This window comes from Protomyctophum parallelum (genome assembly GCF_964188405.1).
Source record: "Protomyctophum parallelum genome assembly, chromosome: 8".
Classification (NCBI taxonomy): domain Eukaryota; kingdom Metazoa; phylum Chordata; class Actinopteri; order Myctophiformes; family Myctophidae; genus Protomyctophum; species Protomyctophum parallelum.
Genome location: NC_139703.1, coordinates 13,852,909 through 13,875,497, shown reverse-complemented (window position 1 = coordinate 13,875,497; position 22,589 = coordinate 13,852,909). Strand labels below are relative to the sequence as shown.

Sequence of the window (22,589 nt, the reverse complement as noted above, 5' to 3'; positions counted from 1 at the left end):
GAGATGCTCAATGTAGTACTAGAAACTAGAGAGAGAGAGAGAGCTTAGAGAATTGCCCAATGTAGTACTACTTATTTTTGTATCTGCATCTGTATTTTCTGAGATATGTAATCACATTATTTATTTATTTCAAAAATATACTGTAGCCTACATGGACTGGCAAAATGGCTTGAATTTCATTACTTTTTTTTAAAAGAACAACAAATAGTTTATTCTAGGTGTGTTTATTTTAATGACTTCTGAATGTTGAAGGAGACAGTTTGTCTATTTGAGTTGAATATACAGTATATACCACTGTGACAGGTGCACCCAATTTGTTTCAGTTTTTAAATTGAATTACTTTACTTTTCATTATGAAGTTATTACAACAGAAACAGAAAACATGTTTATGTACAATAATATATAACCGTGTGAACACGATCAATATCAATTGTATTTCATTGAACACGACTTACAACACTTACAAATGAAGCGTCTGTTTTCATGTGTGTGTCTTTTTTTGCATAAGCTTTTCCAATTAATGTGCGCAGATCCTTTTAATAAACAAAATTGTATTTAATTTGAAACTGGCCCATGTCACATTTATTGGGATTCATCTACCTCTGAGTAGACCAACTGACTCACCTCAACTGCTGAGGCTCACCTCCACCACCTCTCAACGTTATTTCAGCTCCGGTGGTTGTCAAAAATTAAATGAATAAAAAAATAGTAGGCCTACATGGTTAGGTCTATTTTTACCAGCTGCTGTGTAAGCACAGCTGGTCAATGTTCTCATGGGTGTAAGCACACATGGGTTTCAAGGCGCGGAAATCCTGGTTTGGATGGAAATGAAGCTCCACCCACGCGGCGGCAGGCCCGGTTCTTAGTACAGGCCAACGAAGCAGCCGCTTCGAGCGCCACCTCTTAGGGGCGCCACTTAAGTCCCTGCCCACTTAAGTCCCTGCCCGTGCATGTGCGGGGGGGGGGGGGGCACACTCTACAGATCTCGCTTATAGCACGACCTATTGGGAACCGGCCCTGCCCTGCGTCGGCCAGATTCCCGGAAACGCTTGCCCCCGTGGCATTCTGGTGGAGCTTCATTTACATCCACCAGCTGTCTAAAAACCAGGAAGAGACACCTGCCATGAGCGGCTTTTGGCATCTTCGTGACGCTAGTCAGTGGTGTCATGGTGTTTTTTATTGGTACAGCGTTTTAATGATGTCACGTGCACGTGTGCATGTGCGTATCGCGGCATGCACACAGAACAGTGGAGCCTAAGCCTATTGTTAAATAGTGTGTGAGAGTTTTAGACACAAACACAAAAGTAGACTTAAAATAGTCAGACAAACAACTTTACTGCACACTAGCAAAACTAAAAAGTTTGCTTTGGACGAATGAATCTGTTCTTTGATGGAGGAGGAATTCTTCTTCAACACCACACAGCAGCAGTAGCCTACTGGAGCCATGGTTGGAATATAATGCAGCAGCTGGTAATTAATTGATGTCACCAATTCTTGTTTTAATCTAGATAACAATTTAGTGGTCATTCAGTTCTCACATCAAGTTTAGCAATTAAAATATTTTAATGAGTGCTTCTCTCTGGTAGCCTCTAACCATACTCTGTAAAAGGTTAAAGAAAAGTAAATTAAAATAGCCATTTCGAGAAGAAATCATTCTCAAGTAATCCAATTCAAACTTCGCCACGTCTCGCGAGAGGCTATTGCACTAAAGCGTAAAGGAAAAAAAAGATGGATGTCGGTGGAAACGGTGGTGGATTAGCTGTCAATAATAAACAGAGAACTACCGGTATGCTACCTAACAAAAGCAGAGGCGAATTTGTGCGCAATCAAAGAAAAGATTCAGAGGTAAGTTTATATGATCATGGATTGTTACGTCCAACCAATATATCAAAGGCCTACCTACTCGCAGTTTTTTGGGACTGTGAAGTGTTGAAATACAAGTGTACAAAACACAAGTGTACAGCAAGTGCTAACTTGGCTCAGATTTGTTAACGTAAACTCTTGCATGATGGCTCGCTAACATGAGCTACCAATATCAAGTATTGCTGTCGGTGATCGTAAACATTAACAATAGTACTACGTTAAAAATTAACCCCTGCTGTTAGCTATCCGCTGGCGCAGCTAATATTAGCAAGTTAAGGCTAGCTATCCAGCTAGGCAGGCTCGCCCTGACGTCACTTGTAATACATTCTCAGTGAATGCCTGTTGAAGACGCAGTTTATGTTAAACTTCAATCATCTACTAAAAATACATGTCTTCATACACTAATATATATATATATATATAACTAAGCCAAAGAGTGCAGCTGTTTTAAGGCATGACTTAAAAGCCTTTAAAATGTTATGTTTTTAACGACATGTAAACATGTCTTTTTCCACAGGGGTTTTCTGAATGTCCCGACCTTGAGTTTGCATATTCAGATACAGACAAGTGGACAGCAGAACTGTCAGGTGGGTGCATCTCCTGTTTTATGTAGTCCCTCCTTTAGTATTCTTGCTTTATGAACAAGGATGCTGTCAGTTCATTTACAATTGAATGTCTTTTCTCCATTTTCTCTTCTAGAGCTATACAGTTATACGGAAGGACCAGAGTTTTCTCTGAATAGGAAGTGTTTTGAGGAGGAATTCAGAACTCATGGTATGCAACTAAAAACAGACATACACACAGTCTATTCCAACTACTATTTATTATATTATAATTCTGCACAAGCATGTAAGACTCACCGACCGTACTATCTCACACTCTCACAGTGTCTGATAAGAAATGGACAGAGCTGGATGCAGCGCAGCACAGAGCTCATGCCATGCGGCTGTTGGATGGTCTGGAGGTGATTGCCAGGGAGAGGAGGCTGAAGGTTGCCAGGGCCATCCTCTACATGGCTCAGGGTAAAGCTCCGATTGATACTCCTATTTTACCGCTGTTTCGGCGCTGTAGTGCCGACATGATTTCAGCTCGTCAGAAATTTTCAGTAGCACCGAAGAGCCGACTTTAGGACGGTACCCGCCCCCCCGAACCTCAAATTACGTCAAATTGTAGGCTCTACATAGCCGAACCGACTTTTATTCGGCAGTATGAATCGGCCCTTGATCTATCGTTCAATAGTACCTGTGACTAGTTTTGGGAACCGGATCCAACATTGAGGAAACCATTTCTGTCGGAGCTGGTATGTGGACTTCACGACTGCTATACAGTTAAAATAACAGCGGTTCTCAGATGTTGTCCATTTGTACACACTCAGCGTGTACAGTTGGGGTCCATCCATTTGGAACCCCCTAGGAATCGTTAAAGGGAACCGTTAAATAATCGGACCATTAACACAATCAGAGGTGCCAGACATGGCCACTTTTACTCTGTAAAGCCCCCCCCCCCCCCCCCCCTTCTGTTCCGGAAAAAAACAGATATTTTTTGCTTGCTTACCTCGCTAAGAATCCGATAATAATCACTGATGATCCCACGCGTTCATATTATTGAACGAGAGGCAGATGAGAAGTCAGAAATGAAGAGCTTAGTATATCCATCAGATCAAAACCACGGAGAGTGCCCTAGATTAGGAGATACGAGGCATTCTTTCTACACTGGTAAACAGGGAAGTGGATTGTGGATTGCTTATGACGTGTGGGCACGTCGGGTGGACTGAACCAGTTGAGAGGGAATTGTTAAGGAACCAGAATCCTATCCCAACCCTACCTGGCTGTGTTGCATCATGCCCAAAATGGCTGTGAGCTAGCAGATTTTGACATTTTGGGCTATGTTCTTCTCACTCACTTCTCACTCATATTACCATACTGTGACTGTTTCCATCCAGGAACGTTTGCTGAGTGCACCTCTGAGGCTGAGGTGCAGCACTGGATGAGGTACAATGTTTTCCTACTGCTGGACGTGGGGACGTTCACCGCTCTGGTAGAGCTGCTCAACATGGAGATTGAGTATGTGGTCTGTCGGTTCTTGTGCATTTACGCGGAAAATTTAAATCATTCCCGTATACAGTAATTGTTGTTGTAGTAGTCCTAAAAAGCATGAAAGACAGTGGTCTGCATCACCACTTTGTTTTTCAGTAACAGCGCTGCCTGCAGCAGTGCAGTCAGGAAGCCAGCCATCTCCCTGGCAGACAGCACAGACCTCAGGGTTCTTCTCAACATCATGTACCTGATGGTGGAAACTATTCAGCAGGATGACCCAGCAGATAGACCTGAGTGGAGGGCCACCAGAGAAACCTTCAAAGCTGAACTCGGTGTGTGTTCTATATAATAATTTATTTTCAAGAAGATTGTCACATATTTACAGTACAGATGTTGCAACATTGGAAGCAGTGACATTCTTGTACTTGGACTTTCCTCAACATTGTGGATAAAAAGGCCCTCAGACGGCAGGTGTAGCCTGAGAGTGTCGTGGGTGCGAGTCCCGATCCCGACCACCTTTGCTGCATGTCACTCCCCATCTCTCTCCCCATTTCCTGTCAGACTACTTTACACTATCAAGACAAAGCCCCCCCCCCCCACACACACACACACACACACACAAATAAGTGTGTGTGTGTGTGTGTGTGTGTGTGTGTGTGTATATATATATATATATATATATATATATATATATATATACACACGTGTGTATATATAGAGAGAAACATCGTGGATAAAAACGAATAAGATGCAACCTCTCTTCGTATAAGTTTGTATACTATACATTCGCTATAGCTACCGTATATGTAACAAGTAATTTAAATCAAATAAAACAGATTGCGCATATCAGATAATTGTCTGCTGTAATAGTGAGCAGTGCAGTATTGATACTGAATGCTGTGGATGCACATGTGTGACAATATGTATATTATGTATGTAGTACGTACTGCATGTGTAATGTTGTCCACTCTGATTCCAATTTGACCACACTCATCTAGGGTCTCCGCTGTACAACAACGAGCCCATTTCTGTCATGCTTTTTGGGATGGTCACCAAGTTCTGCAGTGGTCACGCCCCACACTTCCCAATGAAGAAGGTCTTATTGTTGCTTTGGAAAAGTATACTGGTGAGAGATGCCATTGACAAGTATCTGTTACATTCATCTATAGTTTATGCTACTATTTTGCTCACGTTTAGTTAATGATTTGGTTGGTGTTGTAGAGACTGAGACACCCTCATGTAGTCGAATCTTCTCATTGCTCTTGCAGTTCACGCTCGGAGGATTCGAGCAGCTCCAGGGCATAAAGGTGCGTAAGCGCCAGGAGCTGGGTTTGCCTCCGCTGCCAGAGGACAGCATCAGGGTGGTGAGGAGCATGAGAGCCGCGTCTCCGCCTGCGTCTGCTTCAGACCTCATAGAACAGCAGCAGAAACGGGCACGCCGTGAGCATAAAGTAAGTGCCACTCCTGCATCTCAGAAAAAGAACTGTAAGAGAACGGCAAGTACCGTTTTGATTATATATATATACCGATTTGGCCTGTTTTCAGTGGTCATCACCACCTTGTTGTCCTCTGGAATACAGTCCCTGATAAAACAAGACAACTTGGACGCGTTCAACGAGAAGGACCCCCGCGAGGACGAGGATGACAACGACGACAATGACAACTCCATAGAGGCAGAACCGTTCCCCCTGGAGAGGGATGAGGTCATGCCTCCACCCATCCCACACCCTCCATCAGAGAGGGTGTCCTTCCCCAAGGGGCTGCCCTGGGCTCCTAAAGTCAGGTGAGATGGTCCTGGAAGCAATTTAAAAGAGAGAAGTCCTCACACAGCTCTGCTCCACAGTGCTTAACTTATTTTAAAAACACTGGCATTGGTATCAGACACAACATTTCGGCCATGGTTGGCCTTCAACAGGTGACCTTATGGTCACTGGAAGCAAACAGAAATACACTGACTGAGGGTCTGAAAGAGTTGGACCAAAAACTCTCGGTAGGAAAATCCACTGCAAATGTATTCCTAAATTCTTTCCTACAGCTATAATACAGAAAAATAAGACCCCCAATGTTCATTTCACACCCACCACAATAACATTAAACTTTGTAACATAAACTGTCCATGTCTCCATTCTTTATGAAATGGACATGGTGCTTGTGTTTACAATTCTACAATAATCTTGTATCCAAGACCATATGAATATGGATATCTTTCATAGTAGATCTTCATTCTTTTAACAACGTCTCTGCTCCAACAGGGAAAAGGACATTGAAAATTTCTTGGAATCAAGTAGAAGTAAATTCATTGGATACACTCTCGGAAAGTAAGTAATTCATTGAAGTTGGGCAAAAAAAGAAAGATAACTTTTTATTGTGTTATTCAGCTGAAATAAGATTTTAAAACATGGTTATTTATCAGTGATACAGATACAGTAGTTGGATTGCCCCGACCAATTCATGAGAGCATCAAGACGTTGAAGCAGGTATTGTTGCAGCATGAATGCTCTCATTCTTAAAATGGATTATATGCTTCCCGAAATGTTCTGTTATTTGGTTATGAATTCTTTTTTTTTTCCTTTTTTTCCCAGCACAAATATGTGTCTATAGCAGAAATTCAGATCTCAAAGGAAGACGAGTACCAAAAAACTCCACTGTCTGGGGTAAGTGGTAAAAATAATAGTCCTACAATGTAATACCCAGCCGCCCATCTTATCCAGAGTCGTGTCGAGGTGGCAACAGTTCCAGCAGAGTCTCCTTGAAATGTAATAATTATGCACGTACTGTAGGAGGCCATGGCATTCAAGACATGGTTTTGTGTGTTGTTGAAACAACGTGAAGCAAAAGCCCTTCGTAGTAGTAATTCAATAATTTGTTATAACTTAAATCCTTCATAGCTCAACAAATATCTGAATATGTAAACACAAATTTGCGTGTACGTTTCTAATAAATGTTTTGTTTTGTATGACAGGGTGAAGAGGATGTGGAGATGTGTGCCACTGAGCTCCTTTATCAGGGTATTCTTCCCAGTTTGCCTCAGTATATGGTTAGTGTCCTGATTGCATTACGTCATCTATCATACCTCAGTATATAGTATGGTTAGTGTCCTGATTGCATTACGTCATCTATCATACCTCAGTATATAGTATGGTTAGTGTCCTGATTGCATTACGTCATCTATCATACCTCAGTATATAGTATGGTTAGTGTCCTGATTGCATTACGTCATCTATCATACCTCAGTATATAGTATGGTTAGTGTCCTGATTGCATTACGTCATCTATCATACCACAGTATATAGTATGCGTAGTGTCCTGATTGCATTACGTCATCTATCATACCTCAGTATATAGTATGGTTAGTGTCCTGATTGCATTACGTCATCTATCATACCTCAGTATATAGTATGGTTAGTGTCCTGATTGCATTACGTCATCTATCATACCACAGTATATAGTATGCGTAGTGTCCTGATTGCATTACATACTATTATACAGTATAGTTAGTGTCCTGATTAGCTTCCATTTATCATCCTAATAATGTACAGATTGTTGTTACATGATGTGCACACACCAGTCTCTACTCTGAGTCATGTGTTTAACATTATGGGGAGGCAGTGGCTCAGGGTAGAGTGGCTAGTGGAGCAGCCGGACATATGTAATACATGCATCTAAACAAATGTAAACTGATCATATTGTCTGCCCTTTCTGCCTCTCAGATTGCCTTGTTGAAAATCCTCCTTGCTGCAGCTCCGACCTCCAAGGCCAAGACTGACTCCATCAACATCCTGGCAGATGTGCTTCCCGAAGAGATGCCGTGAGTGCTGAGCAGTATAACTGTCTAACAGTTCAGGAGCAATCAGGATGTTCTGGTTAAATGGAGTCGATATTTCTAATATACAAGTTTATAACATGACCTCACTAGAGAAGTAATCACACTAGTCACTATCTAGGCTGGTAGAGACCAGTCCAAGCTTATACAGTACACATTTGTTACAAAGTAAATACATTGTGCATTTATTTATATAGCGCCTTCATATGAAATGCTTTACATTGTGTATGATATTCACAATTCACCTATTCACACCGACGGCAGAGAAAACCATGCAAGGAACCAACCAACCAACCTGCTCATCAGGAGCCAGTTCCATGTAGGGTTTTAAGTATTGCTCAAGCACACATTGACAGAGGGGAGCCAGGGATCGAAACAGGAACTGTTAGATTCCCATATGGTGTATCTGTCTCCTGAGCTGCTACAGGAACAAAACAAAAAAACTAATATTCTGATTGTCAGAACTTAGACAAACTATTCCTCTCAGTCTTAAACCAGCATTCTTATGTCCTGAAATGGTTGATAATGTGTCTGTTGATAATGGGACAAATCCCAGTGAAACAGTAGAACTCATTGATCATTTATTTGTGACTGCAGAACCACAGTGTTGCAGAGCATGAAACTTGGTGTTGATGTCAATCGCCACAAAGAGATCATTGTAAAGGCCATCTCTGCCATCCTACTGCTGCTTCTCAAGCACTTCAAACTCAACCACATCTACCAGGTACACGCACAACACACACTGCTGAACTAAATACTCCATCTCCACATTTTGTCTATTGGAGTAATGAGCAATTAGCAATACATGCTTCTCAGTCCATCAATACTCTCTGTATTAATGCCAAATTGCCAATCAACAACAACATAGTAATCAATGCAATTATACTAGCATTAAAACCTACAGCCGTTCTGCCACTAGGGGCCACCAGGGGCAATGAATAGAACATACAAATTGTTTACTCAGACATGTAATCAAAATGTTATACGATCAACATAGTTAATGTCACAACTTTACTAATTATTCACAAGTTCAACAGTGGAGTATTGCGTTTTGATGCAAATTTTGTATTGTTTTGAATCATGGTTTGCTTTGTGATTTTTATTTTTGTTGCTTTTATTTTCTATGACTTACGTTTGAGTGGAATACTCACTCAATTCCTTTGGCAAAGTGCTATACAATTAGTAGTTGTTCTTCTACTTAATCTGTCCTCTGTATGTTTTTCATAGTTTGAGTACATGGCCCAACACCTGGTGTTTGCAAACTGCATCCCCCTCATTCTGAAGTTCTTCAATCAGAATATCATGTCTTACATCACAGCCAAGAATAGGTACTGTACTTTATAAAGGTTTTCTGATTGAGAATGCTCATATACTGTTCTTATGATTGCCTTCTTTTCACACTTTGCATATTGTCTCACTTTTAGCATTTCGGTGCTTGACTTCCCTTACTGCGTAGTGCACGAGCTCCCTGAGCTCACTGCAGAGAGTCTGGTGAGTTTCCCTTTTGGACACGCAGCTCTGAAAACATTGATGTCATTGTGTGTTGATTGAAGTCAGATTCGATGTCTATGTCAGATTAGGGCTGTAACTATCAGATTTTATCAGTGTGTATATATATATATATATATATATATATATATATTATATTATATTTTTATATAAAAAATAAATAAACTTAACTTGCCCAAAATAGGGATTGATGCATTTATTTAAATAATCAATTAAATCGCTTACTTTGATTAACTGCTGCACCCCATAGAGATGAGCATGATGTTTGTTTTGTACAGGAAGCGGGCGATAACAACCAGTTCTGCTGGAGGAACCTGTTCTCGTGTATTAACCTGCTGAGGATCCTGAACAAGCTCACCAAGTGGAAACACTCCAGAACTATGGTGAGAGAAGCATTTCACATCATCCTCCGTGAAGAAAATCATTGTTTAACCACTTAAACAACCCTAGCATCCCTATTCTGGAGAGAACATTCACATTAGAAAATAGCCGATCTACAAGCTCGCAACACTCACAAGCGCGTGAGCTTGTAGATTGGCTGTGTTCGGCAAAGCGTTTTGATGTAGTGCCAAAAAAAGAGCGGACCAAGTTAGTACCAGGGGGGCTGTCAGACAGATAATTTGTGAAGCCACTAAGGAAATCGGGACATCCTGAAAGTTCATATAATGGCCTGTTGTGGCGCTGTCATTGGGCCCAAAAAAACCCATAGCCCCATAGAGGTCCATGTATTTGGGCCCAACTTCACCTAGACTGTATTACCATAATAAACATGGTCATGAATACTTTCTGCTTCCAGTCACTAGTTTAAAGTCTCATTTCACATGTCATAATATTCTTTTTGGAAAATTATGGTCCCATTTATTAAAAGAATTACAATAAAGTCGCGTATGTTCTGAGGGGCGTGGCTACCGTTACAGTCTATGATCGGGAGCCACCCCCCGTTCGAGTCAAAATAAAAACCAACAAAGAAGAAGGGGGGGAAGTCCTGCCTCGTTGTCTGGGCCAGCCAATGGCCAGCTGGGCCCAAACGGATCTAGAAAGATGGCGATTTACAATTCAAGGACTGACTGGCTTCATCTGCGTCCATATCAGACCCGGCGAACGCTTTGTCCATATTGTTTTACAGTCTATGGTTAGTACACATTGAACCACAATCAAGTCAGTACTAGTTCACTAAGGGTTTAAAGTGGTGTAAGTTATATGTTTTGGTTAAAACTAAATGTTTACTGCTGAAGTTAAAGCGCTGTATATTCCACTCATGAGAGCCCAGCATGGCTTTCGTGATGGATGAAATTAATTGGTATCCTGACCTGAACATTTATTTTACTAAAAAGTTGTAGAGACTCCTGTTACTGAACATGAACAAACACAGTATAGCAATCATTACCAATGGAACCAATTAACACTTATTTTAGCCAAAAATATCACTTGCATCACTTTTAACCACTTAAACCCTTTGTATTTCATGACAGGTGTCCTTCCCCTCTAAATAAAATGTCTTTGCTGAATATAGCCAAAGTCAGGTTTCATATGGTTAAAGCACAGCTTTGCAACTTGTCCTACGTCTCCATGTTTTCTTTTCTACTGCAGATGCTGGTTGTGTTCAAGTCTGCTCCCATCCTGAAGAGGGCGCTGAAGGTCAAGCAGGCCATGATGCAGCTCTATGTGCTGAAGCTGCTCAAAGTCCAAACCAAATACCTGGGGCGTCAGTGGAGGAAGAGCAACATGAAGACTATGTCTGCTATCTACCAGAAGGTCCGCCATCGCCTCAATGATGACTGGGCCTATGGGAATGGTAAGTTAATACTGGGTAATATCATGATATTAACCCATTCTGACCTGAGATCAGATTCATACGAGGTTTCCACTGGACACACACTGGTCTGATTGACCCATTCTGACCTGAGATCAGATTCTAAAAAATGTCAGTCGCTCTTCGATTAAAAAAAAATAGCAGACCTACAAGCTTGTATCTCGCCACTCGGTGGTGCGATATGAGCTTGTAGATCTGCTATTTTTCAATAGCTAAAGCATAACATGATGCTGACACCAAAATGGGTGCCCGTTCAGAATGGGTTAAAGCGATGTCATTAAATGATAATAAATATCTTCTGAGTATTGCCTGGTTTTAATCATGTAAGCCTTGTTTTATACAAACAAAAAGAGGATTTTCTTTGATTTGAAAATGGCATTGTTGGCCCAGACGGCTAACGTAGACGTCCGGGCACCTGGTAATCCAGCCTGACAGCGTGTCGCGGGTTCGACTCCCGATCCTGACGACCTTTGCTGCGTGTCACTCCCCATCTCTCGCCCATCTCCTGTCAATCTACTGTATACCTATCAATAAAAGCAAATGGCATTGGAAACGGTATCTGTGCTGCGTTTCTGACATCAATAAACTGTTTGCAGATCTGGATGCACGGCCATGGGACTTCCAGGCAGAGGAGTGTGCCCTGCGCGCCAACATAGAACGTTTCAATAGTCGCCGCTATGACCAGAACCAGACCAATCCTGACTTCCTGCCCGTTGACAATTGTCTGCAGAGTGTTCTGGGGCAACGAGTCGACCTGCCAGAGGACTTCCAAATGAACTATGACCTTTGGCTGGAGCGTGAAGTTTTCTCCAAGCCTATTTCCTGGGAGGAACTGCTGCAGTGAGCAGCAGGAACTTCCCCAATCCACAAATGCAATTCAATGCAAAGTAAGACTTAAGGTGAACCATGACCCGTGTGATATTTACCAAGTGGGTGGAAACATCTACAATATACTGTACCGGTAGTTCTAAAATGTTAATTTCAAGGACCACCATAACCCAGAGAGTGTACAAATGGGTCCATTTGTTTACATTTGTACACTGCTTGTTATAGCCCCTCCAGGAACCCTGAGGATCCTGGGATCCCACTTTGAGAACCACTGATCGATACACAAGAAAGTGTGACGGAGGGCTTTCATGCCCAAACGCACCCAGGTTTGGGCTGGACTTACTGTCCTATCATCTTTGGATCAATCTGTTTTTTTGCAGTTTGATCATGGCATAAACCAAAATAGAGATGCACCAATATGGAAATTCTTGGCCAATACCAAAGTTTAAATTTAGCCGATACCGATATTTTTTAATTTAATTTTGGTTATGTCCCCATTTTGTCAGTTAAACAAATCTTCATTATAAAAAAATAACTATTCAGAATCTTCAGCTTGGTAGTCTGCAGATATCCAACATGCCAACATAGTCACTGCAACATTATGCTTCCCAACAACATGAATATCAGCTACTGCAATCTGTGAATGTTAACTTTATTTACAGACACAGGCAAATATCAGCTGACACCGATTTGTGATCGATATATTGGTGAAATATCATCCCATTCAAGTAACGTTGGTATTTTCCTGAGACTGTTCCAGCATTAGTGACATCACTCAGAGATGTAATGTAATCTAAAATGACTAGTGATTAGTCTTTGTCTGTTAAAAAACTTCAGTCCAGCCTCTATCATACATATTTGTTTTTTGCAAACTCAAAAGCTAGGGCAGTAACATTGCTGCATTTTTAAGTAAAAAGACTAGATGAGGATGTGAGTGCCACATCCTGTTTCTACTGTCGATTAGGCTCATCTTGATGGATGCTGTTGGTCATTGTTTGTGGATTTCCACTGAATAATTTGCATTGAGACATTTTGGAGGATTTCATAATCATCACATGTCTGTCTGTACCATGATGGGACCATGGAGTGTGAGATTTACACTTATAAATATTGGGCCCAATTTAAATGGAAAATAATCTGTCTAAATTGACTGACAGAAACGGATCTTAATTTGCTCTTTGTAAGTATACTTTTGTTTGTTTGTGTACATAACTTAATTGTGTTAAATGAAAGAGGAGCATTGATAGTCGATGTTTATTTTTTTAAACATTGGCGTCAAAGTTGTAAATCCTGTGATTCCCAAATGTAACTAGCCAAACAAGATTTTGTACTCAAGGGATTAATTTAGCACAGCTGAAACAAAACAAAAATCCTCCGTTAAAGAATAGTTCAACAGTTGTCTTGTATTTTTACTATTTTGCAACTTAAAGTTGTTTTGTCTTATTATAAAATCTCAGAAAATGCCTTGAAGTGGCAAAATAAAATAAATGAATACTGTGAGAGGTTGAACAGTTATTTATCATGAATTTGTTTTTCATTGTAACTTAAATACTGTAATAAAAGGGCACTTCCTGTTCTTTTTATTTCTCACCGTCAACTCGACAGTATGATTAACCATCTGCATAACAATTAAACATTTCTATGATCTTAAGGGTATTTTCTTTACAGTGGCAGTAATGGTTCTCTGGTATGGCATTAGTTTCTTTTGGCTGTTCTCAGTGGCAGCTGCTTAGTCCCTCCCTACATTTGAATTGAAAACAATCTTATCTGACACTCCCCTTGCCTCTGGAATCAGGAAATGTCTCATAGAGGAACTGTTGTCAGCCCGCCATCCTCGACACTGATCATGGCAGAGCCTTGGAGGACAACAACCCGTAGCCTAAAGAGACCCCATGCCGCTGTAGGAACAGAGCCATCAGCACGACATGTATGCCAGATTCACAATGCCCCATTGAACGTTTACTGCTGTGCTGATGAGCAAGTCCTGTGCTCAATGTGTGCTTTGGTTGACCACAAAGGACACAGGACACAGTGTGTTAGTGAAGAACGTAGGAGGAAACAGGTGAGTAGAACGAAAGAGTAAATGCAAAATAAGTTAATGTAAGATTTCTTGTAAAACGAGCATGAAATGTTTTGAACAATATTTTCATATTGCGTTAATACAAAGGTGGACCTGAATAACATTAAGAAGGCATCCAAGGAGAGACTTCAGTTGCATGAAAAGGAATGGAAGAAACTGAACAAGAATATCATGCAGATTCAGGTGAGGGGAAGGAGGCTTTACCTGAGAGAAACGTAAATACAGTAACGGGACTAACAGCATTTTCATCTTCAGATGTTCAGTGGTAAATGTTTGGTGTTATGCTTTTAAGCTAATATATTACACTGGAAAATCTGTCGGATGAAGTATAAATCGGCCATTAGTAGGGGTGTTTTATTGTTTGGGTGTTTCTTTTTTGCCAATTGCTTGTGAATGTTACAGGAGTGCAAATGGTGAATGAAATGTGAGCTTGCCATAAACAACATGTTTATAGTTAATATCACTGCCTGTCTTCCATCCCATCCAATGGCTTTTGGTGAGAAACGAAACTGGCACACTTCTGTTTAGTATGGGGGAGGGGCAATAGGGGATTTTGGCGGCTTCAGTACTTGATGTTGTAGATGTAGACTAGTATACACACACTACACACACGCACTGACTCACCATCACACACACCATCGGTGCCGGAGGGCTGGTCATTTGGGTCTGAATGTACCCGCATTATTGGAGGATGCCTGGTCTATTAATTTGTTATTCCTCACCGGCTCTGGTGCATGCCATGGTCTAGCACGGTTTCCATTTTGCTGCGCAATAGTCATGTATTGGCTGCATATGTGCAGTAACTGAAGTTGCTATTAGTCTCGACTCGATCAAGGTGTGCCAGATGGGCTAATGCACAACAATGTGAGTCATGACGTTTCCACCACTTCTGAACCGTGTGTGTGTATAAAACAGGAGGGTGCCAGAGAGGCAGAGGGTTACTGTGAGAGCATCATTGCCAAGCTGATCGATTACCTCCAGAGACGTTATGGCACCGTGCAGGAGCTCATTGAGGCTCAAGAGAGGGCAGCGGTGGCTAAGGTTCAGAGCTCCCTGCAGAGCCTGGAGAGAAAGATTGAGGAAATAAAGGGGAAGGAAATTGTGCTTGATCAGCAGGCGCAAACTGACGACGATGTCTCCTTCCTGCAGGTACCCTTCCTACAGTACATAACATGATGCAGAAGCTTGATCTGTTTAACCTCTTAAGCCCTAAACTGTGTATGACAAATACAAAATACAGTCGCTGATCTTCAAACTTGCAGATAAGAAAATTAAGATCTTGAATGTTTTCGAAAATTTTCAGCCATTAAATCCGGGAAAGGCATCTGTGCCATTTTAGATTTTTTACTGTTTGCTATAAAAACAGCAGATATACAAGATGCGAGCTTGTACATCTTGTATTTTTGAGAAATCTTAAAAGGGTGAGAACTGATGCATTTCTAGAATCAACCTTAATGGTTTAATCAATCAGTCTCTTTTAATACATTTTCCCCCTGACAGACATGGCACTCTCTATTGACCCTGTGTGAACCTGATGGTTTACCCAGGGATTTTGAAGACCCTCTCCTCCCTTTTGCGGGTGTAAAGAGAGCAGTCCAAGAGTTTGGGAGGCAACTCGAGGTGTTTTGTGACAAAGAAATCATTGCAATCTCCCAAAGTGGTATGTGCAGTGAGAGTAATGTTATAGAAGGATTCCGAACTGAGTGTGAAAATTTCTGTTTTAAAAGGGAAATTCTGTTTGAAAATGGATTCATTTCATGCATGTTTTCAGTGGTGATTAGCAATGATGTCAGTTGTTGTTGTTATCTCATAGGCCAGTCAACAGCTAACAGCATGCATACTGGACAGAACTCCAATCCAAAAACGAGAGCAGAGTTCCTGCCATGTGAGTTTTACTTATTATGAAATTATTATTATAATTATTACATTATAATTATTAATATCTTCATGATCAGAATCAAGCGACCACATTTCACATTCTGAATGTTATCATCCGTCTTGTCCAGTTGCATGTGAAGTCACCTTTGACCCCAACACAGCCCACAAGAACCTCATTCTTTCAAAGAATGATAAAGAAGTAAATGTGAGCCAAGACAAGTGCCGGCAACAATCTGAACCCCACGCTGAGAGATTCACGCACCGTCGCCAGTTGCTCTGTGCGCAGGGCCTGCACGAGCGTTGCTACTACGAGGTGGAGGTGTATGGAGAGGCAGAGATTGCACTGGCCTACAGAGAAATTGACAGAAGGTCAAAAACAAAATCGTCAGCCTTTGGGGGCAATAACAAGTCTTGGAGTCTGGACTGCTCCAAAGTATATTCTGTAAGCCACAATGGTGATGCCATCCTACTGTCAACATCCCCCAGTCACCACAGAGTAGGAGTTTATCTGAATTATAAAGAGGGAGCACTGACATTCTATGAAGTCTCAGAAAACATGACATTTCTCTACAGGGTTGAAGCCACGTTCACAGAACCACTGTATCCAGGATTCTGGCTCGGAGACCAGAGCTGTATCCGGCTCTGTGATTTAAGGCAGCAGAACGTGCCAACTAGGTGATCTGACAGAGATTGGTACACAAGGAGTTGTTTTTATCTGCGATCCTAAACAAGGTAAAATAAATCAAACCACTGTAAGAATCTTCAGCAGCTGCTCAAATGGACTAATATGCCAATCTCTCTAATGGGCTGAATAAACATAATCAACATTAATGTTCTTCCAAAACTAGATAAAGAAAGCATGTTCTAATTTCATTTGGGGCAATAGACGACACAGATTACGTTAAGTTAAGTTAAGGAAACAAACAAGCAACCCTTTTGTACTAAATGGTCAATGTGTGACACAATACTAGAGAAATGATGGGGGAAACCAGTGTGTCATTGTCACAGTTTAGCCCAATATGAGGAAATTATCTATTTAAACCAGGGGTTCCGCCTTTGGGCTAATAAAGGTCTAACTAAAATAGGAGATATGTTCCAAGACGGAAAACTGATGACATTTCAACAAATTCGTACAAAGTTTGATCTTTCAAATAGCCATTTTTTCGTATTTACAGCTAAGAGACTTTATAAGAGCATCTGGTAACCAAGCATTGATTACTCCATTCCCTTCGAGAATGGAGAAACTTAGATCTGATCATTGTTATAGTAAAGGGCGTATCTCTGTGATATATGACATGCTGGTTTCCAATTAATCTGAAAGCTCTAACGATAGACTAAGGGCTTGGAAGGAAGATGTACAAGATGATATATCCTTAGCTGACTGGGGTGCCATATGTGTGAAAGTACACAGACAAACTGCAAATACTAGATTAAGATTGCTACAATATAACTGGTTGATGCGCATTTATATAACACCAGCTAAATTACATCAGTTCAACGAAAATATTCCAGACACTAAAATGTGAGCAGTCAAAGGGCACACCTTTTCACTGTATGTGGGAATGCAGAGAGATTGTGGCATTTCGGAGTGAGATCTTACAAATACTTTATAGAATGTTAGATGTAAGGATACCATTGGATCCAAAACTCCCAAAATTGATTGGGATTGAACCCGGTAACCCTGGTTATACCAAGGAATAAACTCCAAGCATAGCTCACAATTGCTCTAACATGGAAAAAGACCACGAGCGCATGTATGAAAAAAACTAAAAAACCCATAAACATATTGTTTAAAAAGAACAAACAAGGTAAAAAGTAAAATAAATCAAACCACTGTAAGAATCTTGAGCAGCTGCTCAAAATTTTATTTACACAATGTAGCCTACATCGACAAGTGAAATTGATGAATATATATTATTATATTTATAGTATTCTTTTTCTGCTTCTTGCACATTTGACACCACTGCTAAATGTATGCCTTTAGAGATTTATTACACCTGACATAATATTCTACCTGTACTTAATTTGTTTTATCTTATGCATATGTTTCAATTGTTTTAGTTTTTTACTTAATTATGTCATGTATTATTATTATTACTATTATCTTGTATTGTTGCGTTAGCGTAGTCTTTGCTGCTTTATACGTGTATGAGTAAGTGACAAATCTCATTTGATTCTTGAAGGTAAATTTGTGCTATATTAAATTAGACTAATACCCGAGAATAAATCATGTTCTTATGACTCCGTCCAGACACTCCAGTGATCACAATTGGCTGTATTTGTGGGTGGGAAGCCGGTAGGGAATGTCAATCTGTCGTTGCGCTAGGGATAGCATGTTGATGTGTCCTGCTGACACTCCGTAGGCGGGGATGCATGGTTGTCTACACTCTTCCCTGAGGAGGGTTTGACAGTGACGGACTATAGACAAGACACAGAGGCAGGAATTGAGAGAAAAATAAATTAAATTTAACTTGCAATGGTACAATGAAACTGGTCTTAATTGGCCAACAGTGTTCTCATCAACAGTAAGTAGTACCAGGACAGGTTGTTTACAATTTATTGATATTTTCAGTGATATCATTCAAATACATATATATATATATTACAATGTGTCAGTGTCGTACAATCATGAGGATTGAAGAGAAAGAACTGTGTCATTATTGTGAAACATGTGCTCAGTAAGGCCCTACATCCACAGTACATCTAGCCTCGGTCCCAGGCTTACTTATCTGCGAATCAGACGGAATCTACAATCTAATACATATACGCACACACACACATATTATACACATACACTCCCATTATACACATACACTTCCATTGTTATTAATATTTTTTCAGCTACAGTTACACTATAACAAAACATTGCTTTCCCCCCCCCCAGACTGTATCCAGTCAAGAGCAAACATTGAGCCTAACATTAAGATGACTAAAATAGAAAGAAATAATATTCTTTTTGGAGGCAAAGCGAAAAAGTGCATTCATATTCACATTCAGTATTACTTGTCATATTTTATACACTATATGACCGATAGTCTGCGGACCTCTTTCAAAATGTTCTATTAGTGCCCTTTGTTCCAGTGACTGGAGAACTACACTGACAAATTGTGTGTTTTCAATGTTTCAATGTTCAATGTGGCAACGGTGTGTGGAAGGCTGGTGTCTGATTGCCAATCCCATACATTCCCCCATTCAGAAATGCTTTGTTTAGCTGAGTGAAAAAACATTTATTGCCTGCAAAGAGCCATGACCTTAACCCTATCGAATACATTTGGATTGAATTGGAATACCATATGCGAGCCTCAACAAGCCTCAACAAGAAGTGCAACCTAACTTACCTAAGTAACGATCTTGTGGCTAAATTACAGCAAATTGCTGCTGCATTGTTATACCAGACTAATGGAGCATGTTCTAGTAGCAAAGGGAGGGCGGTGGGACCAGCTCCATATAATCAATGACTGTAATTTGCTTCCATTTATCCTCAAAACCATTAATGAGGTCAGACACTAATGTTGGGCGATTAGGCTAATTCCAAAAGTGTTTGATAGTGTTAAAGGACAACTTTAGTTTTTTTCAACCAAGGTTCATGTTTTAGTTTGTTATTAGAGAAACTAAAATGGGAGTGTTCATTTTCTTTCATTTGCTGCTTTCTTTCGTTTTAGGGATTTTAGCAGTTTTTGACAGGGGGCGGGGGCATTCGAGCATGGGGCTTAATATGTATTTTTTAACACAATTTTATGGTGATTTATTTTTTATGGTCTACTATAGTCCTAATAAACGCCAGGAAATTACATCTGGCCACAAAAGATCACGGGATCTATTGAATGTGACAAACTGACATATTGAGCCTATACACACAGTATAAGCCTTCCCCCAGTAGGCTACCTTCACATTCAGTAGATCCTGTGATCTTCTGTGGCCAGATGTAATTTCCTGGCGTTTATTAGGACTATAGTAAACCATAAAAAAAGAAATCACCATAAAATGTTGTAAAAAAATACATATTTAGCCCCATGCTCGAATGCCCCCGCCCCCCTGTCAAAAACAGCTAAAATCCCTAAAACGAAAGAAAGCAGCAAATGAAAAAAGATTAACACTCATCTTTTACTTTATCTAATAACAAACTAAAACATGAACCTTGGTTGAAAAAAACTAAAGCTGTCCTTTAAAGTCAGGGCTTTGTGCAGTTATTCCTCCCCCATGTCCACAAACCCTTTCTGTTTGGGGGAGCATGTGAGATAAGATTGTCATGCTGAAACACATACTGTAATGGCCTTCCACAAACTGTTGCCACAAAATTGGGAGAACACAATTTCTTTAGAATGTCATAGCTGTATAGCCTTAAGATTTACATTTGCTGGAACAAAGTGCACTAAGTAAAGATACTCATTAGAAGGTGTCCACTGACTTATGGTTATATATATTGTGTGTACAAGTTTGGAACCTTTTAAGACATTTATATGCTTCACATGGACTTTTTACATCTTTTTACAAGTTTGATTATTTGCTGTGTAATCTGTAGACACAATATTTACTTGACAGACTTTAAAGTCAAAGAGCTATCTACATGGTACAATCACAAGAGGAAAGGTCTGGTTTCCATAACATAAGACTGAAAACAAAACCAAACTGGACAAGCAAGTCTAAAACCTTAGAAGTACCTCTGAAGATACATGCCGAGCTCCTTAGAAAGTAGTGAAAGAAGGACGCCAAATCCAGTAAATCAGTTACCTTCTGCTATTAAAACACAAGGCTACCCCGAGGATGGGCACATCTGAACATAAACACTAAATTACATCTTCCTACAGTCATTTTCACATGTCATGTAGGTTCACAAACTACAAAATAGATAAGTCTTTAAATACAATCCAAATCACACAAGATGAAAATATATATATCCTCAACTCTGAAGATAAATCTCCACTATTCATCAGTAGAATATACACCAACAGCTAATATACATTAATATAAATATAGTCCCTTTAATCGATAACACTATGGCTTTGAATATTTTGATTGAAAAAGAAAAGCATTCCCTTAACGGAAGCTAACATGTAAATGAGTAGTATGACTAATGACAGCAAGAACTACAAATGTGTACAAAAGTGGATGATGTTTTTGTGAGAATTCTTCTGTGCTTTGGCCAATCGAATTATGTGCTGTTCCAACCTCAGTTCAATTGGTAACAAAACAGACCTGTCTGTTCTGTTGAACCAACATAGTTGCCAGCTTTGACTGCATGAAAGGACAAGGAATCAGTGCAAACGGACAGTAATACTGTTGTCTGTTCATGTATCTTTTTGTGCATGCTTGTGCAAAAAGAACAAAATACTAGCTACAGTTTAGCTACATTAGTTATATGTGCATAATTTCCTGATACTGTTGTCAAGTATGAAAAGTTCATACATGTGTGCTGATGAAAAAATTAATTCTTATGAATTGCTTTTAAAGCAACCAGATTATGGACATGTACTCCTGCAGTAATTGTCAATTCACTGATTCCATAATCCATAACTGATTCCTCTGTGCTTAAATTGGCTGTATTAGGCTATGTTCACTGTGTATTGGCTTGCCTTTACACTGAACATGGTTTGTGCATTTCATTTAGGCATATAAAGTAAAGTGTCCAATTCAATTTTAGTTAAAAATAATACAAACTTGTGGCAATCAAATCTTATTTGTGCTTTTGCAGCATTTAAAAATGTGTGAGATGAAAGTCTTGATTGTATCAAAACCAGCTGACAAAACACTTCCACCAACCTTTTCAACCATTCAGATCCGCTGACGAACAAGCTATGATTTTGTCAGTGATAGAATCTAGTCTTTCTATTTCACAGACGTAAAAGTTTCAAAGAAGCTCATTGCGGTTCACTCAAAGCACAATTGACCACATGATGTAGTCACCCACGGATTAACCTTACTGTACATGAAATGTACATGTAGTCACCCACGGATTAACCTTACTGTACATGAAATGTACACATGTAGTCACCCACAAATTAACCTTACTGTACATGAAATGCCATTCATTCATATCTAAGAAATGGGAAGTGTCCTATTATTCAGTAATACAAATGTGCTGTTTTCAAGTAATATCTGCATTATCTCTTTGGTGGAAGTAATGAAATTATACAGTCTCTGCAACTATGTGTGTGTGTGACATGGAGAGAATGTTGACATTTAGATATCCATAATGACATCACATCACTCCTACACAACAAATAAATACAATACCAACTATACACAATATAGGAGACTGACACTTTGATGAGGATGTTCACCTACACATTAAAATCCCCAGTGTTAATTTAACTCTGAGATATAGGCTACTGTATATAGCCTATACAGATATACACATGTAAATAAATGGACCCTTACATGTCCACCTGGTTACATTTGTACACTCTCGTAAACGGGGCAGATTTACTGTGCATTGTACATAATGTGTGCTATCACATGAATGGGCGTCTTTGCAGCAGCCTTACGCATAGTTATTTTTCATGCAAAACAAATATTATAGATTGTTGTTTTCTATTTTTTTGTTGACTTTTAAATAGAATAAAACTGCATACTATTTCACACACGTACACACTCACTATTATACAGGAATAATACAAAATATGAGACTCATTTTTGTATGAGACTGTATGGCTTTGACACAGGGCTGCTGGAGTGCAGAAAAGCGAACAATACTAGGCTTCTTCAAACCTACTAAACTAAACTCACATTCAAATTGGCTTCAAGTACCACGCAGTACGA

At 39.9% G+C, this 22,589-nt stretch overlaps 2 protein-coding genes across 4 annotated transcripts; both read left to right on the top strand.

The window, feature by feature from the left end:
* Positions 1 to 1,716: 1,716 nt before the first annotated feature.
* On the top strand, positions 1,717 to 13,372 carry strip1 (striatin interacting protein 1). Of its 3 annotated transcripts, none has more exons than XR_014569680.1 (21): positions 1,717 to 1,845; positions 2,381 to 2,450; positions 2,563 to 2,637; positions 2,751 to 2,885; positions 3,806 to 3,926; positions 4,056 to 4,231; positions 4,898 to 5,025; positions 5,168 to 5,350; positions 5,480 to 5,682; positions 6,152 to 6,217; positions 6,313 to 6,376; positions 6,482 to 6,553; positions 6,862 to 6,936; positions 7,610 to 7,707; positions 8,320 to 8,446; positions 8,950 to 9,050; positions 9,147 to 9,213; positions 9,510 to 9,614; positions 10,822 to 11,026; positions 11,641 to 11,943; positions 12,098 to 13,372. XR_014569680.1 is itself a non-coding variant. In XM_083772007.1 (21 exons), the coding sequence occupies exons 1-20, from the start codon at positions 1,729 to 1,731 to the stop codon at positions 11,886 to 11,888; spliced, it is 2,436 nt and encodes an 811-aa protein (XP_083628133.1). In that variant the 5' UTR covers positions 1,717 to 1,728; the 3' UTR covers positions 11,889 to 11,931; positions 12,098 to 13,372. The 3 variants fall into 3 exon arrangements, 2 of the variants coding, with proteins under 2 accessions (XP_083628133.1, XP_083628132.1); XM_083772007.1 differs by having other exon boundaries at positions 11,641 to 11,931; XM_083772006.1 differs by having other exon boundaries at positions 11,641 to 13,372.
* A 192-nt stretch (positions 13,373 to 13,564) lies between these two features.
* Positions 13,565 to 17,764, top strand: LOC310863568 (tripartite motif-containing protein 16-like). The gene is made up of 7 exons (XM_083772008.1): positions 13,565 to 13,934; positions 14,040 to 14,135; positions 14,868 to 15,101; positions 15,453 to 15,612; positions 15,766 to 15,837; positions 15,959 to 16,562; positions 17,639 to 17,764. The coding sequence occupies exons 1-6, from the start codon at positions 13,671 to 13,673 to the stop codon at positions 16,507 to 16,509; spliced, it is 1,377 nt and encodes a 458-aa protein (XP_083628134.1). The 5' UTR covers positions 13,565 to 13,670; the 3' UTR covers positions 16,510 to 16,562; positions 17,639 to 17,764.
* The last annotated feature ends 4,825 nt before the right edge of the window (positions 17,765 to 22,589 follow it).